The 21,132-nt window shown below is 50.1% G+C and overlaps 1 protein-coding gene across 37 annotated transcripts in view; it reads left to right on the forward strand.

Moving 5' to 3' along the window:
• The first annotated feature begins 3,000 nt into the window (after nt 1-3,000).
• PGS1 (phosphatidylglycerophosphate synthase 1) overlaps nt 3,001-21,132 on the forward strand; it is a 49,297-nt gene continuing 31,165 nt past the window's right edge. For 34 of the 37 annotated variants that reach the window (XR_012426265.1, XR_010582048.2, XR_006693329.3 and 31 more), the window contains exons 1-2: nt 3,001-3,160; nt 18,742-18,931. Coding sequence is in view for 16 of the 37 variants with exons in the window: in XM_045376577.3 (XP_045232512.2) it covers nt 3,018-3,160; nt 18,742-18,931 (333 nt within the window). In the remaining 21 variants the exon portion in view is untranslated. The remainder of the gene's footprint in view (nt 3,161-18,741; nt 18,932-21,132) is intronic. The other 3 variants (XR_012426266.1, XM_074020711.1, XM_074020712.1) reach the window with 1 other exon arrangement.

Consider the following 21,132-nt stretch of genomic DNA (forward strand, 5'->3'; position numbering starts at 1 on the left):
TGATAGCTCTGTCTGTTTTAAACTAGCCATGAAGGCCAGAGGCTCTCGGTGTGTGGTTTCAGAAGGGACTGGGTCATTCCTTGATGTTTATCCTTAGTGTAAATACTTATTAGTTTGACTTACCATGCTATCAATATTGCTGTCTGTCACTAGCAGTTATTTAAGATTGGGAATTCCCAGTGAGCCTGTAGCATGGTTGTTTGTTTCAGTACCTCGCACAGCAAAGCACCCATGTAGAAAAGCTGCCAGCTCTTTCCAGGATGATAACTAAGCTCCCAGGGCCCATGCGGCACTCACCGCTGAGCATGACGGTGTAGCCATACAGCAAGTGTTTACTCTGCAACAACTGTGGGCCAGGAACAGTGCAAAAGTGGAACCATGCAATGGATGGCCTCATTCTAGTTACTGGAAGTTAGGAAATTTGATGATTCACCGTTTCTAACTTGGAAGGGTTGAATCAAATTCCATGTAGTATTAGTTAAGCCATCTAAACGCAAAAGGCAACTCAAAGCCAATCTGAAATACTTGTTGATTGTCAACAATTTGGAAACTCCTTAATGGCACCAAATAACCAACGCTTACTTTTGGGGGTATTTCCTTTCAGTCTTTCTGTATACATACACACATTTCCTCTTTCTCTCTCTCTCACCTTTAATAAAATCACATGGTCTCTACACTACTCCTTGGTAATTTGGCTTTTACACTGAATGTCATTAAATATTCTTCCAGAACATGTTATTTTTATGGATGTGTGGTCTTCCAACGTACTGATGTATCATTATTTAACCAAGCCCCTACTCCTCAAGATTTGCTTCCACACTTGATATCACGAACAAGGCTGAGATGAACATTCTTGTGGGAATGTGTAGTTGATTTCCCTGCATAATCTGTGGAAGTGGACTTTGGAGGGTTTTTTTCAGTGTGTCCATATCTTTTTTTTTTTTTTTTTAGACTGAATTTCGCTCTTGTTGCCCAGGCTGGAGTGCAGTGGTGCGATCTCGACTCACTGCAACCTCCGCCTCCCTGGCTCAAGCGATTCTCCTGCCTCAGCCTTCCTGAGTAGCTGGGATTACCAGGCACGCACCACCACACCCAGCTAATTTTGTATTTTTACTAGAAATGGGGTTTCTCCTTGTTGGTCAGGCTGGTCTCGAACTCCCGACCTCGGATGATCCGCCCACCTTGGCCTCCCAAAATGCTGGGATTACAGGCGTGAGCCACTGCGCCCAGCCCACGTGTCCATATCATTTTAACCTCACAACACAGTAGACTATGATTATATCCTACAGCTTTTCCAGTTTCCAGGTCCCAGCCTATGTGGGCCAGCCAGGGAGCTTTGCATATTACAGATCAGAGATCACCTCTCCTGCCTTTCAGAATGCCACGAAGTTCTCCATTTTAAAATTAGCTTCAAAAAGTGTTCTTGGGCCAGGCGTGGTGGCTCACGCCTCTAATCCCAGCACTTTGGAAGGCTGAAGGTGGGTGGATCACTTGAGGTCAGGAGTTTGAGACCAGCCTGGCCAACATGGTGAAACCCAGTCTCTACTAAGAATACAAAAATTAGCCAGGTGTGGTGGCGCACACCTGTAATCCCAGCACGCCTGTAATCCCAGCACGCCTGTAATCCCAGCATGCCGGTAATCCCAGCACGCCTGTAATCCTGGAGGCTGAGGCAGGAGAATTTCTTGATCTCAGGAGGCAGAGGTTGTAGTGAGCCAAGATCGCACTATTGCACTCCAGCCTGGGTGACAAGAGTGAAACCCTGTCTCAAAACAAAAACCAAAAACCAAAAAACCAAAAAACAGTGTTCTTGGTGTATGAGGATGCGCTCCTTCAGTCTTTTGGGCAGAGAACTGTGTGTTGCTGGGGCCAGTGATATCTGCGTACTTGGGCACATCAGGAGGGTGGAAGACTCTGTTCATCTCACACAGATTTGCTGAGACTGTTCTGTGCCATGGAGCTGCAGCCTCTGGGACTAACAGGGTGAAAGATGATTCCTCCCTCAGTCTGGTGGGGATTTTCCGTGGTTCTGTGCACCTTAGTGAGTCAGCGTTAACCAGGTTACAAGACTTCATACAAGAACAGACTTTGTTCAAGTTTAACACCTTAGGGGTGTTGTACAAGTCTAAAGAACACCCTATCAATTAGAGCCTCAAACAGTAATTCCCCCCACTTTTCAATGAGGACTCTTTTTTTTTGTTTGTTTTGAGATGGAGTCTCGCTATGTTGTTCAGGCTGGAGTGCAGTAGCGGGATCTTGGCTCACTGCAACCTCCGCCTCCCGGGTTCAAGCGATTCTCCTGCCTCAGCCTCCTGAGTAGCTGGGATTACAGGCGCACGCCACCACGCTCAGCTAATTTTTTGTAGTTTTAGTAGAGACGGGGTTTCATCACATTGGCCAAGCTGGTCTCGAACTCCTGACCTCATGTGATCCACCTGCCTCTGCCTCCCAAAGTGCAGGGATTACAGGCGTGAGCCACTGTGCGCCAAGGAGTCAATTTTGACAGCCAGTGGCCAGGCTTGGCAAGACTTTGGGAGGCTGAGGCAGGAGGATCGCTTGACCCCAGGAGTTCGAGACCAGCTTGGGCAACACAGTGAGACCCCCCCATTTCTACAAAAAATTAAAAAATTAACCGGGCACGGTGGCACACGCACTTTGGTGGTCCCAGCACTTTGGGAGGATCCCCTGACAGCTGGTGAGTTGGAGCCAAATGTGACGCTGCTCTTAGAGCCCCTGCGCCGCATCCTTTCCTCCGCTACCTGTGACAAGTGACTGCAGGAATGCAGGCCGCCTGGAGCCCTTGCGGGTTTAACGGGCAGACTTCCGACCCACTCCTGTGGCGCGACCACTATTCCTCGCCTGTGTCCCCCAGAGGGGAAACTGAGGCTTGGGGGCGGTGCAGGGCCTCCCTCCCCGGGCCAGGGCTCCGGCGCCTGCGCGCCTGCACCGTGTCCGCGCTCGCGTTTGTCAATAAAGTTCGTGCGCGCCGGGAGCGGAAGCGGAAGCGGTGAATCTCCATGGCGGTGGCGGCGGCAGCGGCGGCGGGACCCGTGTTCTGGAGGCGACTACTGGGCCTCCTGCCTGGCCGCCCAGGGCTGGCCGCGCTCCTGGGACGCCTGTCCGACCGCCTCGGCAGGAACCGGGACCGCCAGCGCAGGAGGTGAGAGAGGCGGCCAGGCTGAGAGTGCAGCCCTCGCGGCTGCGGCCCGGCCCCCCGGCGCTCAAACTCCCGGGCCCAGCGTCCTGGGCATCCGCAGCAAGTCCCTCCCTGGTTCCTGGGCCCATTTCTGCCTCCCGGGGGCTCAGCGCCTGACCGATGTGCTGCTTCACTGGCCTTCTTGAGGGAGGGTGGGCGACTCGTGTGCCATTGTTCAGGGGGCCCTGCGCAGCCCGGCCAGTTCTTGCTCCCCCTCTACACCGTGCTTGTTGGCGAGCCCCGGCCACCGTGCACTTACACGTTAAAAGGGGGACTGTGTGTGCATTCAGGAGCTTCGGTCAAGCTCCAGAGGCTGCTTATATCATGGTTTCGGCCCCAGGATGTGAGTGTCGGAGAGTTCAGAGGGGTCTTTTCCTTAAGTAATCCTGGCTGTGAGGTGACTTGGCGTGAGTAATCAGCCTTGCTGGGATTTTGTGTATACAGCGTTTCTCACATCCTGCCAGAGAGAGCTGTGAAGCAATCCTTAGTAACACTCAGGCATGGGAAGAGGAGCCACTCGAAACACTTTACACATTTCAAAGGGCCTGTGTTCTGGAAAAGTACTGAAGTTATGTAAATGATGAAGTAGGCTTTGGAGCAATTTGTTCAGGCAGTGGTCTTTTAAAATAAACATTTGCCAAGAACATGCTGACCCGAGGCTTGCTAATATTAAAAAAAGGGGGATAAATAATTCTCTTGTGTGCAAATAGTTTTCTTTTCTTTTCTTTCTTTCTTTTTTTTTTTGAGACGGAGTTTCACTTTTGTTGCCTTGACTGGAGTCCTATGGCGTGATCTTGGCTCACCGCAACTTCCGTCTCCCAGGTTCAAGCGATTCTCCTGCCCCAGCTTCCCGAGTAGCTGGGATTACAGACACGAGCTACCACGCCCGGCCAATTTTGTATTTTTATTAGAGACAGGATTTCTCCATGTTGGTCAGGCTGGTCTCGAATTCCCAACCTAAGGTGATCCGCCCACCTCGGCCTCCCAAAGTGCTGGGATTACAGGCGTGAGCCACCGTGCCTGGCTGCAAATAGTTTTCTTAATTGAGCCTAACGCTTGATCTTTACAAAAAAAAATCTTAGAACTGCTTCCTTTAGTTGAGATTGCGTTGTGTTAGATTTTCTATCTGTACCTGTACTCCTTGGGTGAGATTTGACCTCCTGGGGTCAGACATCTAGTACAGAGATCTGGGGTCCAGTCATGTGTGCTGATTCTAGGTACAGAAAAAAGCTTGCTGTTCATGGTGATCTATGGTGGAAGATTTTCATCGTAAACTCAAGTTTGATTTAGGGGAATTTTTAGGTGATAGAATCAGGGCAGGATGGTGCTCTTGGAAACCTGCTAATTTTCACATTGGTGAACCCCGCAGGACTGGGACTGTAAAAGAAATGGCCTCTCCATTTTTTGCATTTTCATTTTTTCAGTGTTTAGCAAAAGACCTGCTCATCTCAGTGGGTGGTGAAGTCAGATGACTTACACATCCTGGCATCAAATCACTGAGATTTGGTTTACAGTTTCAAAAAAATGTTCTACCCTCTAAGACAAGATTTAGGTGACTTTGTCATTTCTCTCTATATGTTTAAACTATATGAAAAACAGTTCATTATTAATCATTGTTCAACATTGGAATTGATTACTAAAGGATGTTGGGGCAGTTGACACAAATTCTTTTAAAAATCTCTCATGAGTGTGCTTTTTTGTTTGTTTTTTTTCTGAGACAGAGTCTTGTTCTGTCGCTCAGGCTGGAGTGCAGTGGCGTGATCTCGGCTCACTGCAACCTCTACCTCCCGGGTTCAAGTGATTCTCCTGCCTCAGCCTCCAGAGTAGCTGGGACTACAGACACATGCCACCACGCCCGGCTAATTTTTGTATCTTTAGTAGAGACAGGGTTTCATCATGTTGGCCAGGCTGGTCTCGTTCTCCTGACCTTGTGACTGGCCTGCCTCGGCCTCCCAAAGTGCTGGGATTACAGGCGTGAGCCACCGCGCCCAGCCGCTTTTTTGTTTTTTGTTTTGGTGGTGGTAGGGGCAGTGTGGCACTGGAGATAGTCCAATTGACTTTCTAAACTCTTTTTTTAAAATTGTATGAGTGGATGCAGTTTGTGTGCCTTCATCTTTCTTCATTAAGCTGAGAGAGATGATTGTTTCTCTGGGACAACAGTTCAACCAGCAAAACTCAGTTTCTTGAGCAGTAGGACAGAAGTTCTTGTTTTGTAATCCTTGGAAATAATGCCTGTGGTAGGACTGAGGATAACTGCTTTGACTGGTATTGAGTGGTAGTGTAGGTTTCTGAGCCTTTTTTTTTTTTTTTTTTTTTTTTTGCCTTATTCGGTTTGCAGTTTTTTCCTGATGCATTGTGGCCTTGGTGTTCGAGTTATTCATGTTTGTTGTGGCTGCTCACCCTGTATTGGCTGCTGACTTTCATTTCTTCTCCATTATTAAGTTGCACCTCCCAATTTCTCATTCCCCGAATGATGTGGTTTCTTGTAACTCGCTGATCATTGATTCATTGATAATAGTTCTGTGCAGTCATGAGCTTGAATTATTTTAGGTTTTAGCTTGTCGATCTGAGTCAGCTGTTGGAGGGCCAGTGAACCCTCGTGAGGGGACGTTCCTTTTACTGCCGCGGTTTCCTTTCAGGCACAGAGACAGCCACAGAGACAGAGAACTCTACTTAAAATTACTTCTAATTAATGATTTAGAAGCACTGTCATTTCCTCTTAAGCTAGCATCTGACTCATTATCATTAGGGACTGCTGGATCCATTAATTTATTCATCATGTGTGTATTGAGCACTGCTGTGCTGTGCTAGGTACTCAGGAAGCAAAGATAAAGACGCAGCCCCACCTCCAAGATGCTCCTACCGGTAAACAATTACAAGAAGTAGGTAGAAGGTCATGGCAGTACCTTGGAGAGGCACCTGAAGGTCATGGAAGGCTTCCCGGTGCAATGGCTCAGAGCTGTGTTGAAGGAGGGGTCAGAGTAGTTAGGCTCGGTGAAGAAGAGGGGGAGTGGATGTTCAAGAAATGATAGTGACATGGACTGCAGCGAAAGACAGTTCTGAGGTCCCACCAATACTGAAACCATTTCTAGGAGCTGACTAGGGGTACCAAGTACGGGATGGAGGGAGGGAAGAAGAGGGGCTAGGAGCAAGCCAGTCTGGGCCAGAGACCCAGGAAGACAAGTTCTGAGATTCCACGTATGATTTCTTTTGATTCTGGCTCGGCCTGAGATGGTGGGGGCTTTTATGTGAAGTCAGGGGCAGTGGGAGCAGAAAAGAGAGCTGGGTTAGAGTCAGTCTTAATGGGGTACATGGATGTTGGTACATTTCACGAAAACGGAGTAAAGAAGAGGCTCAGGTTTTGGGGATAATGGTAAGGTACATTTGGGTCATGTTAATCAGTGTCCAGGTTCCTCAGGAGAGGGAGACAGATGCTTCAGATAGGGTTTTTTTTTTGAGTCATCTGGCTTCACAGAATGGTCTTGTTACTTGGAGTAGATGAGACCAAGTGGGAAATGTATTGTGAGGGCATTAGTTCCTAATCTTGAACCTGCCTACTATACAAGGAAATATTTTATCTGTGGCTTACTTTTTTTCCTCTTTAAACTATTTTCAGTTTTAGCTATATGTGCAGAATCATCTTTTTTTTTTTTTTTTTTTTGAGACAGAGTCTTGCTCTGTCGCCCAGGCTGGGGTGCAGTGGCCGGATCTCAGCTCACTGCAAGCTCCGCCTCCCGGGTTTAGACCATTCTCCTGCCTCAGCCTCCCGAGTAGCTGGGACTACAGGCGCCCGCCACCTCGCCCGGCTAGTTTTTTGTATTTTTTAGTAGAGACGGGGTTTCACCGTGTTAGCCAGGATGGTCTCGATCTCCTGACCTCGTGATCCGCCCATCTTGGCCTCCCAAAGTGCTGGGATTACAGGCTTGAGCCACCGCACCCGGCCAGAATCATCTTTATGTTTGAAACTTTTTCACAATTCTAGGAGCTTGTTGAGTGTGTATGTTGGATGGGTTAGGGGTTCCTAACTTCTCTGAGTTATAAGAGGGAAACAGGTGTCCAGCAGATTGTTTTGAATTAGATTTTTTTTTTTTTTTTTTTTTGAGACGGAATTTCACTCTTGTTACCCAGGCTGAAGTGCCACAAGCTGTGTCTCCCAGGTTCAAGCGATTCTCCTGCCTCAGCCTCTCGAGTAGCTGGGATTACAGGCATGCGCCACCAGGCCCATCTAATTTTGTGTTTTTAGTAGAGATGGGGTTTCTCCATGTTGGTCAGGCTGGTCTCGGACTCCCGACCTCGGTGATCCTCCTGCCTCAGCCTCCCAAATTGCTGGGATTACAGGCGTGAGCCACCATGCCCGGCCTAGATTTTCTTTCATTGGGCCGGGCGCGGTGGCTCAAGCCTGTAATCCCAGCACTTTGGGAGGCCGAGACGGGCGGATCACGAGGTCAGGAGATCGAGACCATCCTGGGTAACACAGTGAAACCCCGTCTCTACTAAAAATACAAAAACTTAGCCGGGCGAGGTGGCAGGCGCCTGTAGTCCCAGCTACTCAGGAGGCTGAGGCAGGAGAATGGCGTGAACCCGGGAGGCAGAGCTTGCAGTGAGCTGAGATCCGGCCACTGCACTCCAGCCTGGGTGACAGAGCGAGACTCCGTCTCAAAAAAAAAAAAAAAAAAAAAAAAAGATTTTCTTTCATTGTAGTGGCAGGTCACTTGTTCAATGTGTAAGTAGTTTTTACTCTGAGGGACCATCAGATTTCCAGAAGTTACTTTTTTTTGAACTTTGTGATGTTGGGATTCAGTCTTCCTTACTCTTTAGAGTTTAATATAACCATCTCTTGGTTTGTTTGTTTGTTTATTTATTTATTTATTTATTTGAGATGGGGTCTCGCTCTGTCGCCCAGGCTGGAGTGCAGTGGCCGGATCTTAGCTCACTGCAAGCTCTGCCTCCCAGGTTTACGCCATTCTCCTGCCTCAGCCTCCCTAGTAGCTGGGACTACAGGCGCCTGCCACCTCGCCCGGCTAGTTTTTTTTTTTTGTACTTTTTAGTAGAGACGGGGTTTCACCGTGTTAGCCAGGATGGTCTCGATCTCCTGACCTCGTGATCCGCCCGTCTCGGCCTCCCAAAGTGCTGGGATTACAGGCTTGAGCCACCGCGCCCGGCCCTCTTGGTTTATTTATAGCAGTCTAATGGATGGGAAGGGGATGTTTAGAATCAAAGCATAGTTTTCCCCAATAATTCAGATTTGATCTTGCAGTGAATTAAAAGATTTATAACGGACTGACTTTCCCAGTTGTAGCTTTAAGTTAATGTTAATATGAGTATCCCTGAGCACATTCTAGTTGGTGATGTGTTAGACTCCAGCAGACAGAGACCTGCCTGGGGTTAAAATGGTTGGAATGATATCCCTTTGTTAGCGGGATCTGGTTTATGTAAATGTGTTGATTTTGAGGGTGCTAGGAGTCAGGCTGGCTGAAGCCCTTTGGAGTCGTAGAACATGTGATTGATTCTCATCAGGCACTTAGATGTGCCTGGTGCATTTGGCTACCCAAGCTGTATTGTGGGTTATAAATATATTTTGGATTTCTGGCCCCCAGTGTAATCGACTTCTTTTGGCTAAGCCAAGGGGAGAGTCATCTAGTCAGCATGTAGCTGAATGCTGGCGGCCTGGGCCTCTCGTGCCGGACTTGTTATGGGAGTTCAGCCGACCGTTGGTCTTTTGTAACCTACGGGAATCCACACTCACTTCCCTTACTCGGGGTTAGGTCTTGCATTAGTCAGGAAGGGCCGCCTGCTGCCAGGGTTGCAGGAAGTACGGTACCTTCTTGTAGTTTCTGGAGACTTTCTCAGGAAGTGTTATGACTGTTGCTTTTTCTCATCAGTTCACTTTTTTACATTTAAATATTTGTGACGGAGGGGGTAGGGTGAGTTTTTCTCAAAAAGTAGTTTCTGAAAATATTGCAATCCAGAGAGCTCAGTTTCTTTTAAAAACTTCTTTTTTCATGGTTTTGTACAGATTTGGATGGGCTCCAGGCCACAGAATCTGTACCTTGAATGTTATCTTACGGTTAAAGAAGGGGCCCCTGGACCTTCAGACCACGCCTCTGAGGGACACTGGATTACCGACCTGTGTTCAGTATAGAGCGCAACTTCTGCCCTGTTCGGTGAAGACAGTCTTCCAGCTTTACCGTACTCTTTCATGAAAGTTCATCAAAACATACCCAGTTTTGAAAAAAACTCCAAGAAGTTGGCCTGTTACATGTGTGCCATTGGTGGGACACAATAAGTGGGTGACAGTAAGTACTGCAGCTCTAGGGGGAAACATGTGTTCTCCGAAATTAGGAGATGTGGAAGGGACATCTAAAGGTTCTGTGTAGACCGCGGTGTAATTCCCTGGTGTTTGCCTGTCTTCAGTGGCGTCCCTTCCCTGAGAACGCGGGATCTCGGTAGGGCCTCTAGGCGCTGTTGACACATGGTGAGAAAGGCGAGGGCTACCAGTGTTTTCCACGAAGCAGAGCATGCGCAGCTTCAGAATGGTGAAGTGGAAACCATCGCCCCACAAAAGGGAGAAACGCCTTCTGTTTTCCCCAGGTTTGTTTGTTTCTTTTCTTTTCTTTTTTTTTTTTTTTTGAGACGGAGTCTCGCTCTGTCGCCCAGGCTGGAGTACAGTGGCCGGATCTCAGCTCACTGCAAGCTCCGCCTCCCGGGTTCACGCCATTCTCCTGCCTCAGCCTCCCGAGTAGCTGGGACTACAGGCGCCCGCCACCGCGCCCGGCTAGTTTTTTGTATTTTTTAGTAGAGACGGGGTTTCACCGTGTTAGCCAGGATGGTCTCGATCTCCTGACCCTGTGATCCACCCGTCTCGGCCTCCCAAAGTGCTGGGATTACAGGCTTGAGCCACCGCGCCCGCCCTGTTTGTTTCTTTTCTTTCTTTGCTTGCTTTCTTTTCTTTTCCTTTCCTTCCCTTCCTCCTTCTTCCTTCCTCCTTTTTCCTTTCCTTTCCTTTCCCAGATGGAGTCTCGCTCCGTCGCTCAGGCTGGGGTGCCGTGGCGCAGTCTCGGCCCACTGCAACCTCCGCCTCCAGGGTTCAAGCGATTTTCCTGCCTCAGCCTCCCCAAGTAGCTGGGATTGCAGGTGCCTACCACCACGTCCAGCTAATTTTTGTATTTCTTTTTTTTTTTTTTTGAGACGGAGTCTCGCTCTGTCGCCCAGGCTGGAGTACAGTGGCTCAATCTCGGCTCACTGCAAGCTCCGCCTCCCTGGTTCACGCCATTCTCCTGCCTCAGCCTCCCGAGTAGCTGGGACTACAGGCGCCCGCCACCTCGCCCGGCTAGTTTTTTTTATTTTTAGTAGAGATGGGGTTTCACTGTGTTAGCCAGGATGGTCTCGATCTCCTGACCTCGTGATCCGCCCGTCTCGGCCTCCCAAAGTGCTGGGATTACAGGCGTGAGCCACTGCGGCCGGCCGCCTTCTTTTTTTTTTGAGACGGAGTCTCGTACTTTCTCCCAGGCCGGAGTGCAGTGGCATAATCTCGGCTTACTGCAAGCTCTGCCTCCCGGGTTTACGCCATTCTACTGCCTCAGCTTCCTGAGTAGCTGGGACTACAGGCACCCGCCACCACACCTGGCTAATTTTTTGTATTTTTTAGTAGAGACGGGGTTTCACCGTGTTAGTCAGGATAGTCTCGATTTCCTGACCTTGTGATCCGCCTGCCTCGGCCTCCCAAAGTGTTGGGATTACAGGCATGAGCTACCGCGCCTGGCCTAATTTTTGTATTTTTAGTAGAGACCGTTTCACTGTGTTGGCCAGGCTGGTCTTGAACTCCTGACTTCATGGTCTGCCTGCCTCGGCCTCCAAAAGTGCTGGGGTTACAACTGTGAGCCACTGCATCCGGCCCCCAGGTTTCTTTTGTAAACAGGTGTGTTCCAGAGCTTCTCAGCTGCTTCCTGCTCTCACTATTTCAGTTTGGCTGGTTCTTGTGAGCTCAGGTCCCACTGAGGCCTCTCATGGGGGCAAGTGTGTGTAGGGCGCAGTGTCCTGCCTGGGGCCGCCTGGGTGGCTAAGCAGGCTTCCCTCTCCTTGCTTGGCGGCGGCCCCAGTCCTGGCTCGCTGCTTGGTCAGAGCGGTTCAGATGTGGAGCTTCCTCAAGATGATGGGAAGAAACCTTCCTCCCCTCCCCCAGGCACCCCGCTGCCTTCTTTGGCCCTGTCTCGGTAGAGGGGTGGGCCCCCAGGTCAGGGGTCCTCAGCACTTAGGCCCAGCGCACTCCTCAGTTCAGGGAATTTGCCTGCATATTCCACGGGAAGCCTTAAGTCAGGCGACTGAACCTTTCTCCGGAGTCAGGCTTCCTGGCGTGGTGGCTGGAGCTGGGCCACTGGCTGGTCCTCCGAGAAGATGCTGGTCTCATTTCACCTTTAGAATGGCAGCCTGAGGATTGTTTTGCATTGTCTGTCATTTGTTTTGGTTGTTGCTGAGGTTTGTTTGGTGATGTAGTACAGCTGGTCTGATTTTGAATGCGGGGGCACTGGTGGTAGGGAGTATCACCGGCTCTTCTCCTGGTCCTGTTCTCTCAACTTCTCCAGTATTCCAGAGTAAACGAGTGGCCTTCAGAGAGGCAAGGGTGGCAGAAGCTTATTATCTGACTCCCCAGCCCCCACCACTTCCTCCTTCCTATAACTAGAACTGGGTGCTAGAAGGTGTCTAGAAAGAGATGATTCAGGGAAGCCCAGGTCTCGATGTGGAAATTGTGTGTGTACTGGTTTAGTTCCCTAAATGGCGAATGTCACATGTAACTAGGCTTTTTTGGTAAAATAACCACAGCCTCTCTGCCTCCTCACGTCTCTTGGGGCTTTGGGACTGGGCCATGTGCTTTCTTGGTAAGTAAGCCTACCTGGGGTGGGGGAATTGCTTGTGCAGGTGGTCAGCCCCTGGAGGCTGGGATTACTATGCAGTGGGGGCTGCTCCAGCACGGGGATAAACCTTTTCTGAGAAAATTCCCAGGAGTTACATTGTAAAAAGCCGGGAACCAACCCCCATGGGGTTCTGTCTGATGTGAAAGAAAAAAAATAGGTCCCTGAGCAGCGAGCAGTGTAGTTTCAGAGCAGGAACTGGCTCCTTCTACCCTGGCTGCTGTGCTGCCGTTAGATGATGGTGATGATGATTTTTTTTGAGACAGTCTCTCTCCATCACTCAGGCTAGGGTGCAGTGATGTGATCTATGCAACCTCCACCTTCCAGGTTCAACCGATTCTCCTGACTCAGCCTCCCCAGTAGCTGGGACTATATGCATGAGCCACCACGCCCAGCTACTTTTTTTTTTTTTTTTGAGACGGAGTCTCGCTCTGTCGCCCAGGCTGGAGTGCAGTGGCCAGATCTCAGCTCACTGCAAGCTCCGCCTCCCGGGTTCACGCCATTCTCCTGCCTCAGCCTCCCGAGTAGCTGGGACCACAGGCACCGCCACCTCGCCCGGCTAATTTTTTGTGTTTTTAGTAGAGACGGGGTTTCACCGTGTTAGCCAGGATGGTCTCGATCTCCTGACCTTGTGATCCGCCCGTCTCGGCCTCCCAAAGTGCTGGGATTACAGGCTTGAGCCACCGCGCTCGGCCCCAGCTACTTTTTGTATTTTTAGTAGAGATGGGGTTTTACCATGTTTGCCAGGCTGGTCTCGATCTCCTGACCTCAGGTGATCTGACTGCACAGGCCTCCCAAAGTGTTGGGATTACAGGTGTGAGCCACCATGCCCAGTCTTTTTTTTTTTGAGATGGAGTTTTTTCTCTTGTTGCCCAGGCTAGTGCATAGTGGCGCGATCTCGGCTCACTGCAACCTCTGCCTCCCAGGTTCAAGTGAGTCTCCTGCCTCAGCCTCCTTAGTAGCTGGGATTGCAGGCATGTGCTGCTAGGCCCGGCTAATTTTGTATTTTTAGTAGAGATGGGGTTTCTCCATGTTGGTCAGGCTGGTCTTGAACTCCCGACCTCAGGTGATCCGCCTGCCTCGGCCTCCCAAAGTGTTGGGATTACAGGTGTGAGCCTCTGTGCCCAGCCTTGTTTTTTTTTTTGAAGTGGAGTCTCACTCTGTCGCCTTGGCTGGAGTGCAGTGGCACAATCCTGGCTCACTGCAGCTTCGAATGCCTGGGTTTAAGCAGTCTTCCTGCCTCAGCCTCCCTAGTAGCTGGGACTACAGGTGCACGCCACCATGCCTGGCTAACTTTTAATTTTTCTTTCTTTCTTTTTTTTTTTTTTTTTTGAGATGGAGTCTCGCTCTGTCGCCCGGGCTGGAGTGCAGTGGCCGGATCTCAGCTCACTGCAAGCTCTGCCTCCGAGGTTTACGCCATTCTCCTGCCTCACCCTCCCGAGTAGCTGGGACTACAGGCGCCTGCCACCTCGCCCGGCTAGTTTTTTTTTTTGTATTTTTTAGTAGAGACGGGGTTTCACCGTGTTAGCCAGGATGGTCTCGATCTCCTGACCTCATGATCCGCCCGTCTTGGCCTCCCAAAGTGCTGGGATTACAGGCTTGAGCCACCGCGCCCGGCCTAACTTTTAATTTTTCTAGAGAGGGGGTTTCTCTATGTTGCCCAAGTTGGTCTCGATCTCCTGGCCTCAAGTGATCCTCCTGCCTCAGCCTCCTGAAGCACTGGGATTATAGGCAAATGCTACTGGGCCTGGCCATTCAGTTTTTTTGAGTGAAACCAGCCCAGATGTGATCTCCTTGGCATATGTTGTCATTGTGGTGACCTGTGTAAAACACTCAGCTCCTTTCTTAAGCACCTTCCTGTTTTGGGTATATAAAATTGCCACTTGAAGGTTGAGTCTCCTCCATAATGTATTCATGAAATGTAGTTGGCTTTCAGCTCCTTCTCTTTTCTAACAAAAATGAACCTGTCAGTACACAGATTAAACAGGAAGCCAACATATAAAAGCCTTCAAGAACTCTTGGCCTGAGGCCCTGGTGGAACATTCCCAGTGACAGCTGCCTGGTAAGGAGGAGAGCTGCCTAGGATAGCCCCAGGGCCTCTGGGCTCATCAGCTCTGTACCTGCCAAAGTGGGTCTGCAGGTAGGACGGAGGTGATAGGTGAACCCTGACACCTGTATAGGCTTTGTGTGTGTGTGTGTGTGTTCTCTGAACTGTTGAGGCCCTCTTGGGTTTTTCTGTTGAAAGTGGTCTTGTTCCTGTTTATTTCTTTCTGCACTTGACCTCTAGGGTCAAGCGATCGTCCCACCTCAGCCTCCCAAGTAGCTGGGACTATAGGCACATGCCTCCACGCCTGGCTAATTTTTTTTTTTTTTTTAATTTTTTGTAGAGACAGGGTCTTGCTGTGTTGCCCAGGCTGGTCCAGAGCTCCTGGCATCAAGCAGTTCTCCTGCCTTAGACTCCAGAGTGCTGGGATTACAGGTGTGAGCCACTGCACCCAGCCCAGTTCCTTCTGCTTATATCTCTTCATACTTCCTGCCTGGAACACCCTCCCCTCTGCATTCCTTGTTTGAATCCTACTAGCTTTCCGAGGCCCACTGGAGGTAGAATGCTGCAGAACCTTCCCAGTAGCCCAGGCATCACCAGCTCCCATTTTTGATGCCTTGAAGAACATACACGGTCTATTTGGACATTGATTTAATTTTAGCATCTTTTCTTGTGTTCTTAGATGATGTCAGGTATGTAAGTCTGTGAAAGCTACGAAGGTTGTGGGAGGGAGAGACTGCCTGGTTCTTCATCTGTATCCTCCATGGTATGTCATACGTGCTTACACGATGGCTTTGTTGAGGGTTAAGTTGAACTTGCCCTCTCTTGGGTTGCTATGTGCCAAGGAGTGTTTCTTCTTCCTCCCTTTTTTTTTTTTTTTTTTTGCTGGGGGCCAGAGTCTTGCTCTGTCACACAGGTTGGAGTGCAATGGCGCGATCTTGGCTCACTGCAACCTCTGGCACTGAGGTTCAAGCGGTTCTCCTGCCTCAGCCACTGCTGGCTATTTTTTTTTTTTTTTTTTTGAGACAGAGTGTTGCCCAGGCTGGAGTGCATCTGTGGGATCTCTGCTCTCTGCAACCTCTGCCTCCCAGGTTCAAGTGATTCTTCTGCCTCAGCCTCCTTTGTAGGTGGGACTACAGGTGCGCGTGCCACCATGCCCGGCTAATTTTTGTATTTTTAGTAGAGACAGGGTTTCACCATGTTGGTCAGGCTGTTGTCGAACTCCAGACCTCATGATCCGCCCGTCTTGGCCTCCTAAAGTGCTGGGATTACAAGCATGAGCCACCACGCCTGGCCCAATTTTTGTATTTTTAGTAGAGACGGGGTTTCACCGTGTTGGCCAGACTGGTCTTGAACTCATGACCTCAGGTGATCCACCCACCTTGGCCTCCCAAAGTGCTGCAATTACAGGCATGAGCCACCACGCCCGGCGCCTTTTCTTTTTTCTATTTTCTTTTTTTCTTTTTGAGACGAAGTCTCACTCTGTCACTCGGGCTGGCATGCAGTGGTGTGATCTTGGCTCACTGCAACCTCCACCTCCTGGGTTCAAGCAGTTCTCCTGCCTCAGCCTCCCAAGTAGCTGGGATTACAGGCATGTGCCACCATACCCAGCTAATCTTTTTGTGTTTTTAGTAGAGACGGGGTTTCACCATGTTGGTCAGGCTGGTTTCGAACTCCTGACCTCAAGTTTTCTGCCCACCTCGGCCTCCCAAAGTGCTAGGATTATAGGCGTGAGCCACCACGTTGGGCTGCGGCTCTCAGCTTGTATGACGGCTGTGTGCGGACTGACCACGTGACCTGGAGCAGTACAGGGGGCGCCTGATGTTTGGATGATCTGAGAGATGGCGGAAGTGCTGTGAGGCAGGGGAGACATTGATTCTATGCTGCTGTTGCCTGTTCCCCCACCCCCCACAGACCATGTTTCATTAGTGAACGTGAGACTCTAGGCCCCTTGGGACCTCGGGTTGATGGGTCGCTGTGCACCTTTCCCGTTGTCTGGTGGTTTCTGCCGCACTGAAGGGTCCTTCGCTCTCCTCTCTTGAGCTTTGCAGGAGGGTGGCCCGGGATTTAGGAAACCCAGGCAGCGAGCCCTGCTTTACACATCTAGGCCTTTCATCTGCAAGCTGATGCCTGTGAGTGTCGTCACCCCTCTAGAGACAGTACGGGAGAACAGCTGTTTCCCACGTCTGCACTGGGTGGCCACGGCCAGTCACAGACTTCCAGGATCCACAGAGCCAGCACCTTCTGCTGTTGACTAAGGTTTTCTTGGCAGTGAATCGGCAGTGACAGACCGGTGGGCTTTCTGGGAAGTGCAGCTGTGGGCCATCTGGTGTCTGTGCAGGGACATTTACGAAGCCTGGGAAGATTGAGGGCTTTATCGTGAAGCAAGCGAGTGAAATCATCTTCCTGGAATTTTGGCCATTCAGGCCTTGGGATGTCCAAGCGTCCTCTCTCCCAAGTCCCTCTTGAGGTCACACGCTGAAGTGGGTTTTCCTGCTGCTGTTTGCAGGACTAGGATTCATAGTAGCTCAGGTCTGTGTGGGGCTCTGGGTGTGCAGTCCCTCCACCCCCGTCTCCCGCAGGCTTTTTAGTCACTGAGGAGCAGAAATGAAGCTCTGTGGGCAGAAATGCCTCTCCTCCAGCCTTGGCCTCAGTGGAGTGTGGAGTCCGCCAGGGGTGCAGCTTTATGTGGTCGAGCTAACGCTGGCCAGAGATGGTGTGTGACCCCACCAAACAGGATGTGGCTGACGGTGAAGGGGCACGGCTCATCATCACTCTTCTTTTTTTTTTTTCTTTGAGATGGAGTCTTGCTCTGTTGCCCAGGCTGGAGTGCAGTGGCACCATCTCATCTCACTGCAACCTCCGCCTCCCAGGTTCAAACAATTCTCCTGCCTCCATCTTCTGAGTAGCTGGGATAACAGGCACCTGCATCATGCCCGGCTTATTTATTTATTTGTTCGTTTATTTGAGACAGTCTCTTTTGCCCAGGCTGGAGTGTAGTCGCGTGATCATGACACCCTGAAAGCTCTGCCTCCCGGGTTCATGCCATTCTCCTGCCTCAGCCTCCCGAGTAGTTGGGACTACAGGCGCCCGCCACCACGCCTGGCTAATTTTTTCTATTTTTTAGTAGAGACAGGGTTTCACCGTGTTAGCCAGGATGGTCTCGATCTCCTGACCTCGTGATCCGCCTGCGTCGGCCTTCCAAAGTGTTGGGATTACAGGCGTGAGCCACCGCGCCCGACCTGTCTTTTTATTTTTAGTAGAGATGGGTTTCACCATGTTGGCTAGGCTGATCTTGAACTACTGCCTCAGGTAATCTGCCCGCCTCAGCCTCCCGAAGTGGTGGGATTACAGGCGTGAGCCACCGTGGCCGGCCACGGCTCATCATTACTCTTGAGAGGGGCTCATTTTCTCCCTTCTCTCCCTGCTCCAGCTTTTCTTTCCAAGTCTGATTTTGATTGATTGAGACAGGGTCTTGCTGTGTCACCCCGGCTGGAATGCAATGGCATGATCAGAGCTGGGAGAACAGCCTTGAACTCTTAGGCTCAGGAGATCCTCCTGCCTCAGCCTCTTGAGTAGCTGGGGCTACAGGTGTGTGCTACCATGACCAGTTAACTTTTTTTTGAGACAGGGTCTTGTTCTGTCACCCAGGCTGGGGTGCAGTGGTGCGATCTTGGCTCACTGCAACCTCTACCTCCTTGGTTCAAGCGATTCTCCTGCTTTAGCCTCTCGAGTAGCTGGGGCTACAGTCACACACCACCACGCCCAGCTGATTTTTGTATTTTTAGTAGAGATGGGGTTTCACCATATTGGTCAGGCTGGTCTGGAACGCCTGACCTCTGGTTATCTACCTGCCTTGGCCTCCCAAAGTGTTGGGATTACAGGTGTGAGCCACTGTGCCCTGCCTGCCCAGCTAATTTTAAACAATTTTTTGTAGACACTGGGTCCCGCTATATTGCCCAGGCTGGTCCTGAACTCCTGGACTCAAGCAGTCATCCTGCCTTGGCCTCCCAAAGTGCAGGGATTATAGGCCTGAACCATCATGCTCAGCATAAATTGGATTTTTAAAGAGAAAAGTTTCTTTTTCTGGGTACTTCCTTGAATAGAAATCTTGTTTATCTCATGAGTCATAAAGTGGGGCGTCTGGGCTGTAATCATGAGACTTCTGCCACACTTACCGTTCTGCTCAGTGTCTTTTAGTGGTGGCTGCAGGCACATTTTTTTGAGGTAGATTCATTAGAAGGTTGCCATATGGTGGCAAACCATGTGGTAGCTTTTATGAGTTTACTTGTGGATGCTCTAAATTTGGTTCCTGAGTTGTTTGGAATTAAAGTTTGGGGTTTATCTATAGGTACTGACACTTCTCAAGTTGCTCGATTAGTAGGCTTTTTAAGGAATAAGAGGAAAGGCCGAAGGAAAAATCCTTTAGCAGGGCTTGAGTTGGGCTCACTTTTGAAAATGTTCTAGAAAATCTGACATTCATAACACAAACAACACACCCATCTCCCAGCCCCTCTTCACCCACCAGTAACTGAGAGGGACTTCTGCAGAAGTATTTGAGGTATGACCCAGTTGCTTATTTCTTTAACCAGGTCACCATGGCTGTTACTGGCTCCCCTGCTGTCCCCCACTGTTCCCCAGGTCACCTCCCCACCTTGCTGCCTGTGTCCGGAAGGCGTGCACCGGTTCCAGTGGATCAGAAACCTGGTTCCAGAATTTGGAGTCTCCAGTTCTCACGTCAGGGTGCTTTCTTCCCCAGCAGAGTTTTTTGAGCTCATGAAGGTAAGTTGTATCTAAAGGAAAAAAGTTTGAGTTAGAGCTTTTGGGGGATTAGGTTTGTGAGTCCTGAGTGCTTTCTAGTCTAGAAACTTTTGATAGCTGCTCAAGCTTCTTCCTTCCTTCCAGGTTTTACCTGTCAGGTTTCAGCTTCATGGATGGTTGAGCTGAGCCACAATCGGAAACTTGCCTGTGGGGCCAGTGTCTCAGGTGGAGAAGCTCTGAGAAGGCAACAGTGAGAACAAGGAACTAGACCTTATTTTTATTTATTTATTTTGTTATCTTTGAGAAGGGGTCTCACTGTGTTACCCAGGCGGGTCTTGAACCACTGGGCTGAAATGGCCCTCCTGCCTTGGCCTCCCAAAGTACTGGCCACCGTGTGCGGCCACGGGCCTAGACTTTGATTCTTATGGGTGCGCTGATTCCTTTTGTTCCACGGTGAAGTTGTGACCACGAGAAGGGAGGTTAGTGAGGACTGAGGACCTGTGGGCCACACGGGTATGTCCTTGCTAAAGGTGACAGGGCAGGAGGGCATCTTCATCTAGTCTGTGCATGATGGACCCCTAACTCTGGAATCATCTCCAAACACAGTATGAGTGTCATCTTGGTAGATGTAATAGGAAGTAAAAACTCGTGGGTGCGATTTGATATGCATGAAGAGGCCTTTCAAAGTAACGGGGAATTTAGACATCCTGGGTCTAAGCCTTGTAGTCTTGATTCTTTTTTTTTTTTGAGACGGAGTCTCGCTCTGTCGTCCAGGCTGGAGTGCAGTGGCCGGATCTCCGCTCACTGCAAGCTCCGCCCCCTGGGTTCACGCCATTCTCCTGCCTCAGCCTCCCCAGTAGCTGGGACTACAGGCGCTGGCCACCGCGCCCGGCTAGTGTTTTGTATTTTTAGTAGAGACGGGGTTTCACCGTGTTAGCCAGGATGGTCTTGATCTCCTGACCTCGTGATCCGCCTGTCTTGGCCTCCCAAAGTGCTGGGATTACAGGCATGAGCCACCGCGCCCGGCGTAGTCTTGATTCTTTAGGGACTCTGTCTTAAGTGTGTGCCTTTCCTCTCCTGGTAGTGATGTAAGTTTTGCATTTGGGGGTTCAGCTTTCAACGTGTTACTCAGGTTTACATGCCACATCTAGTTATTCTGGTTAAACTGCTAATTGGAATGAAGTAATTCAACACTAATTAATTTTTAACAGCATGAACTATGAGTTTGTATTAGCAATGATATTAGAATGAAGGTCTAGGCCAGGCATGGTGGCTCACGCCTGTAATCCCAGCACTTTGGGAGGCTGAGGCGGGTGGATCACCTGAGGTCAGGAGTTAGAGATCAGCCTCGTCAACATGGTGAAACCCCGTCTCTACCAAAAATACGGAAGGGTGGTGCACACCTGTGAGCCTAGCTAGTCAGGAGGCTGAGGCAGGAGAATTGCTTGAACCTGGGAGGTGGAGGTTGCAATGAGCCAAGATCGCGCCATTGCACTCCAGCCTGGGCAACAGAGCGAGACTCTGTCTCAACATAAAAAGAAGAATGAAGGTCTGATGGGGCCAGGCCAAGCAGGCAGAATGCTGGGAGACAATAGGAAATCTAGGTAGAGACTCTTCTTTGTGCGGAAAATGAACTCTCAGTCATTTGAGGGCCTGCCCATTTTCTCTCCTTCTGCGCTTTTGTTCTGTTTGTTGATCCACACTTAGCTTGACTGGTTCATTCAGAATGCGTTCTGTGTGTGCATACAGGCGTGGCCTTTTGTTCTCCCCTCATCCGCCTCCCTACACTGCTCACCTGTCCTAGGCATCCTTGTTTGTACCAAATGGTGCTGCAACTGTTGGCTCTTTGCTCCTACTTGATTCTCTCCTCAAGTTGAAGAAACGGGTTTTTCTTTTCTTTTTTAAGATGGAGTTTGCCCGGACTGGAGTGCAATGGCACGATCTCGGCTCATCACAACCTCCACCTCCTGGGTTCAAGTGATTCTCCTGCCTCAGCCTTCTGAGTAGCTGGAATTACAGGCATGCACCACCATATGCCTGGCTAATTTATATTTTTAGTAGAGACAGCGTTTCTCCATGTTGGTCAGGCTGGTCTCGAACTCCCGACCTCAGGTGATCTACCTACCTCGGCCTCCCAAAGTGCTGGGATTGCAGGCGTGAGCCACCGTGCCCAGCCTGAAGAAACAAGTTTTTCAAAGGCAATTCTTCTCTGTCCTGATCAA

Source organism: Macaca fascicularis, chromosome 16, assembly GCF_037993035.2.
Source record: "Macaca fascicularis isolate 582-1 chromosome 16, T2T-MFA8v1.1".
NCBI classification, from domain to species: Eukaryota; Metazoa; Chordata; class Mammalia; order Primates; family Cercopithecidae; genus Macaca; species Macaca fascicularis.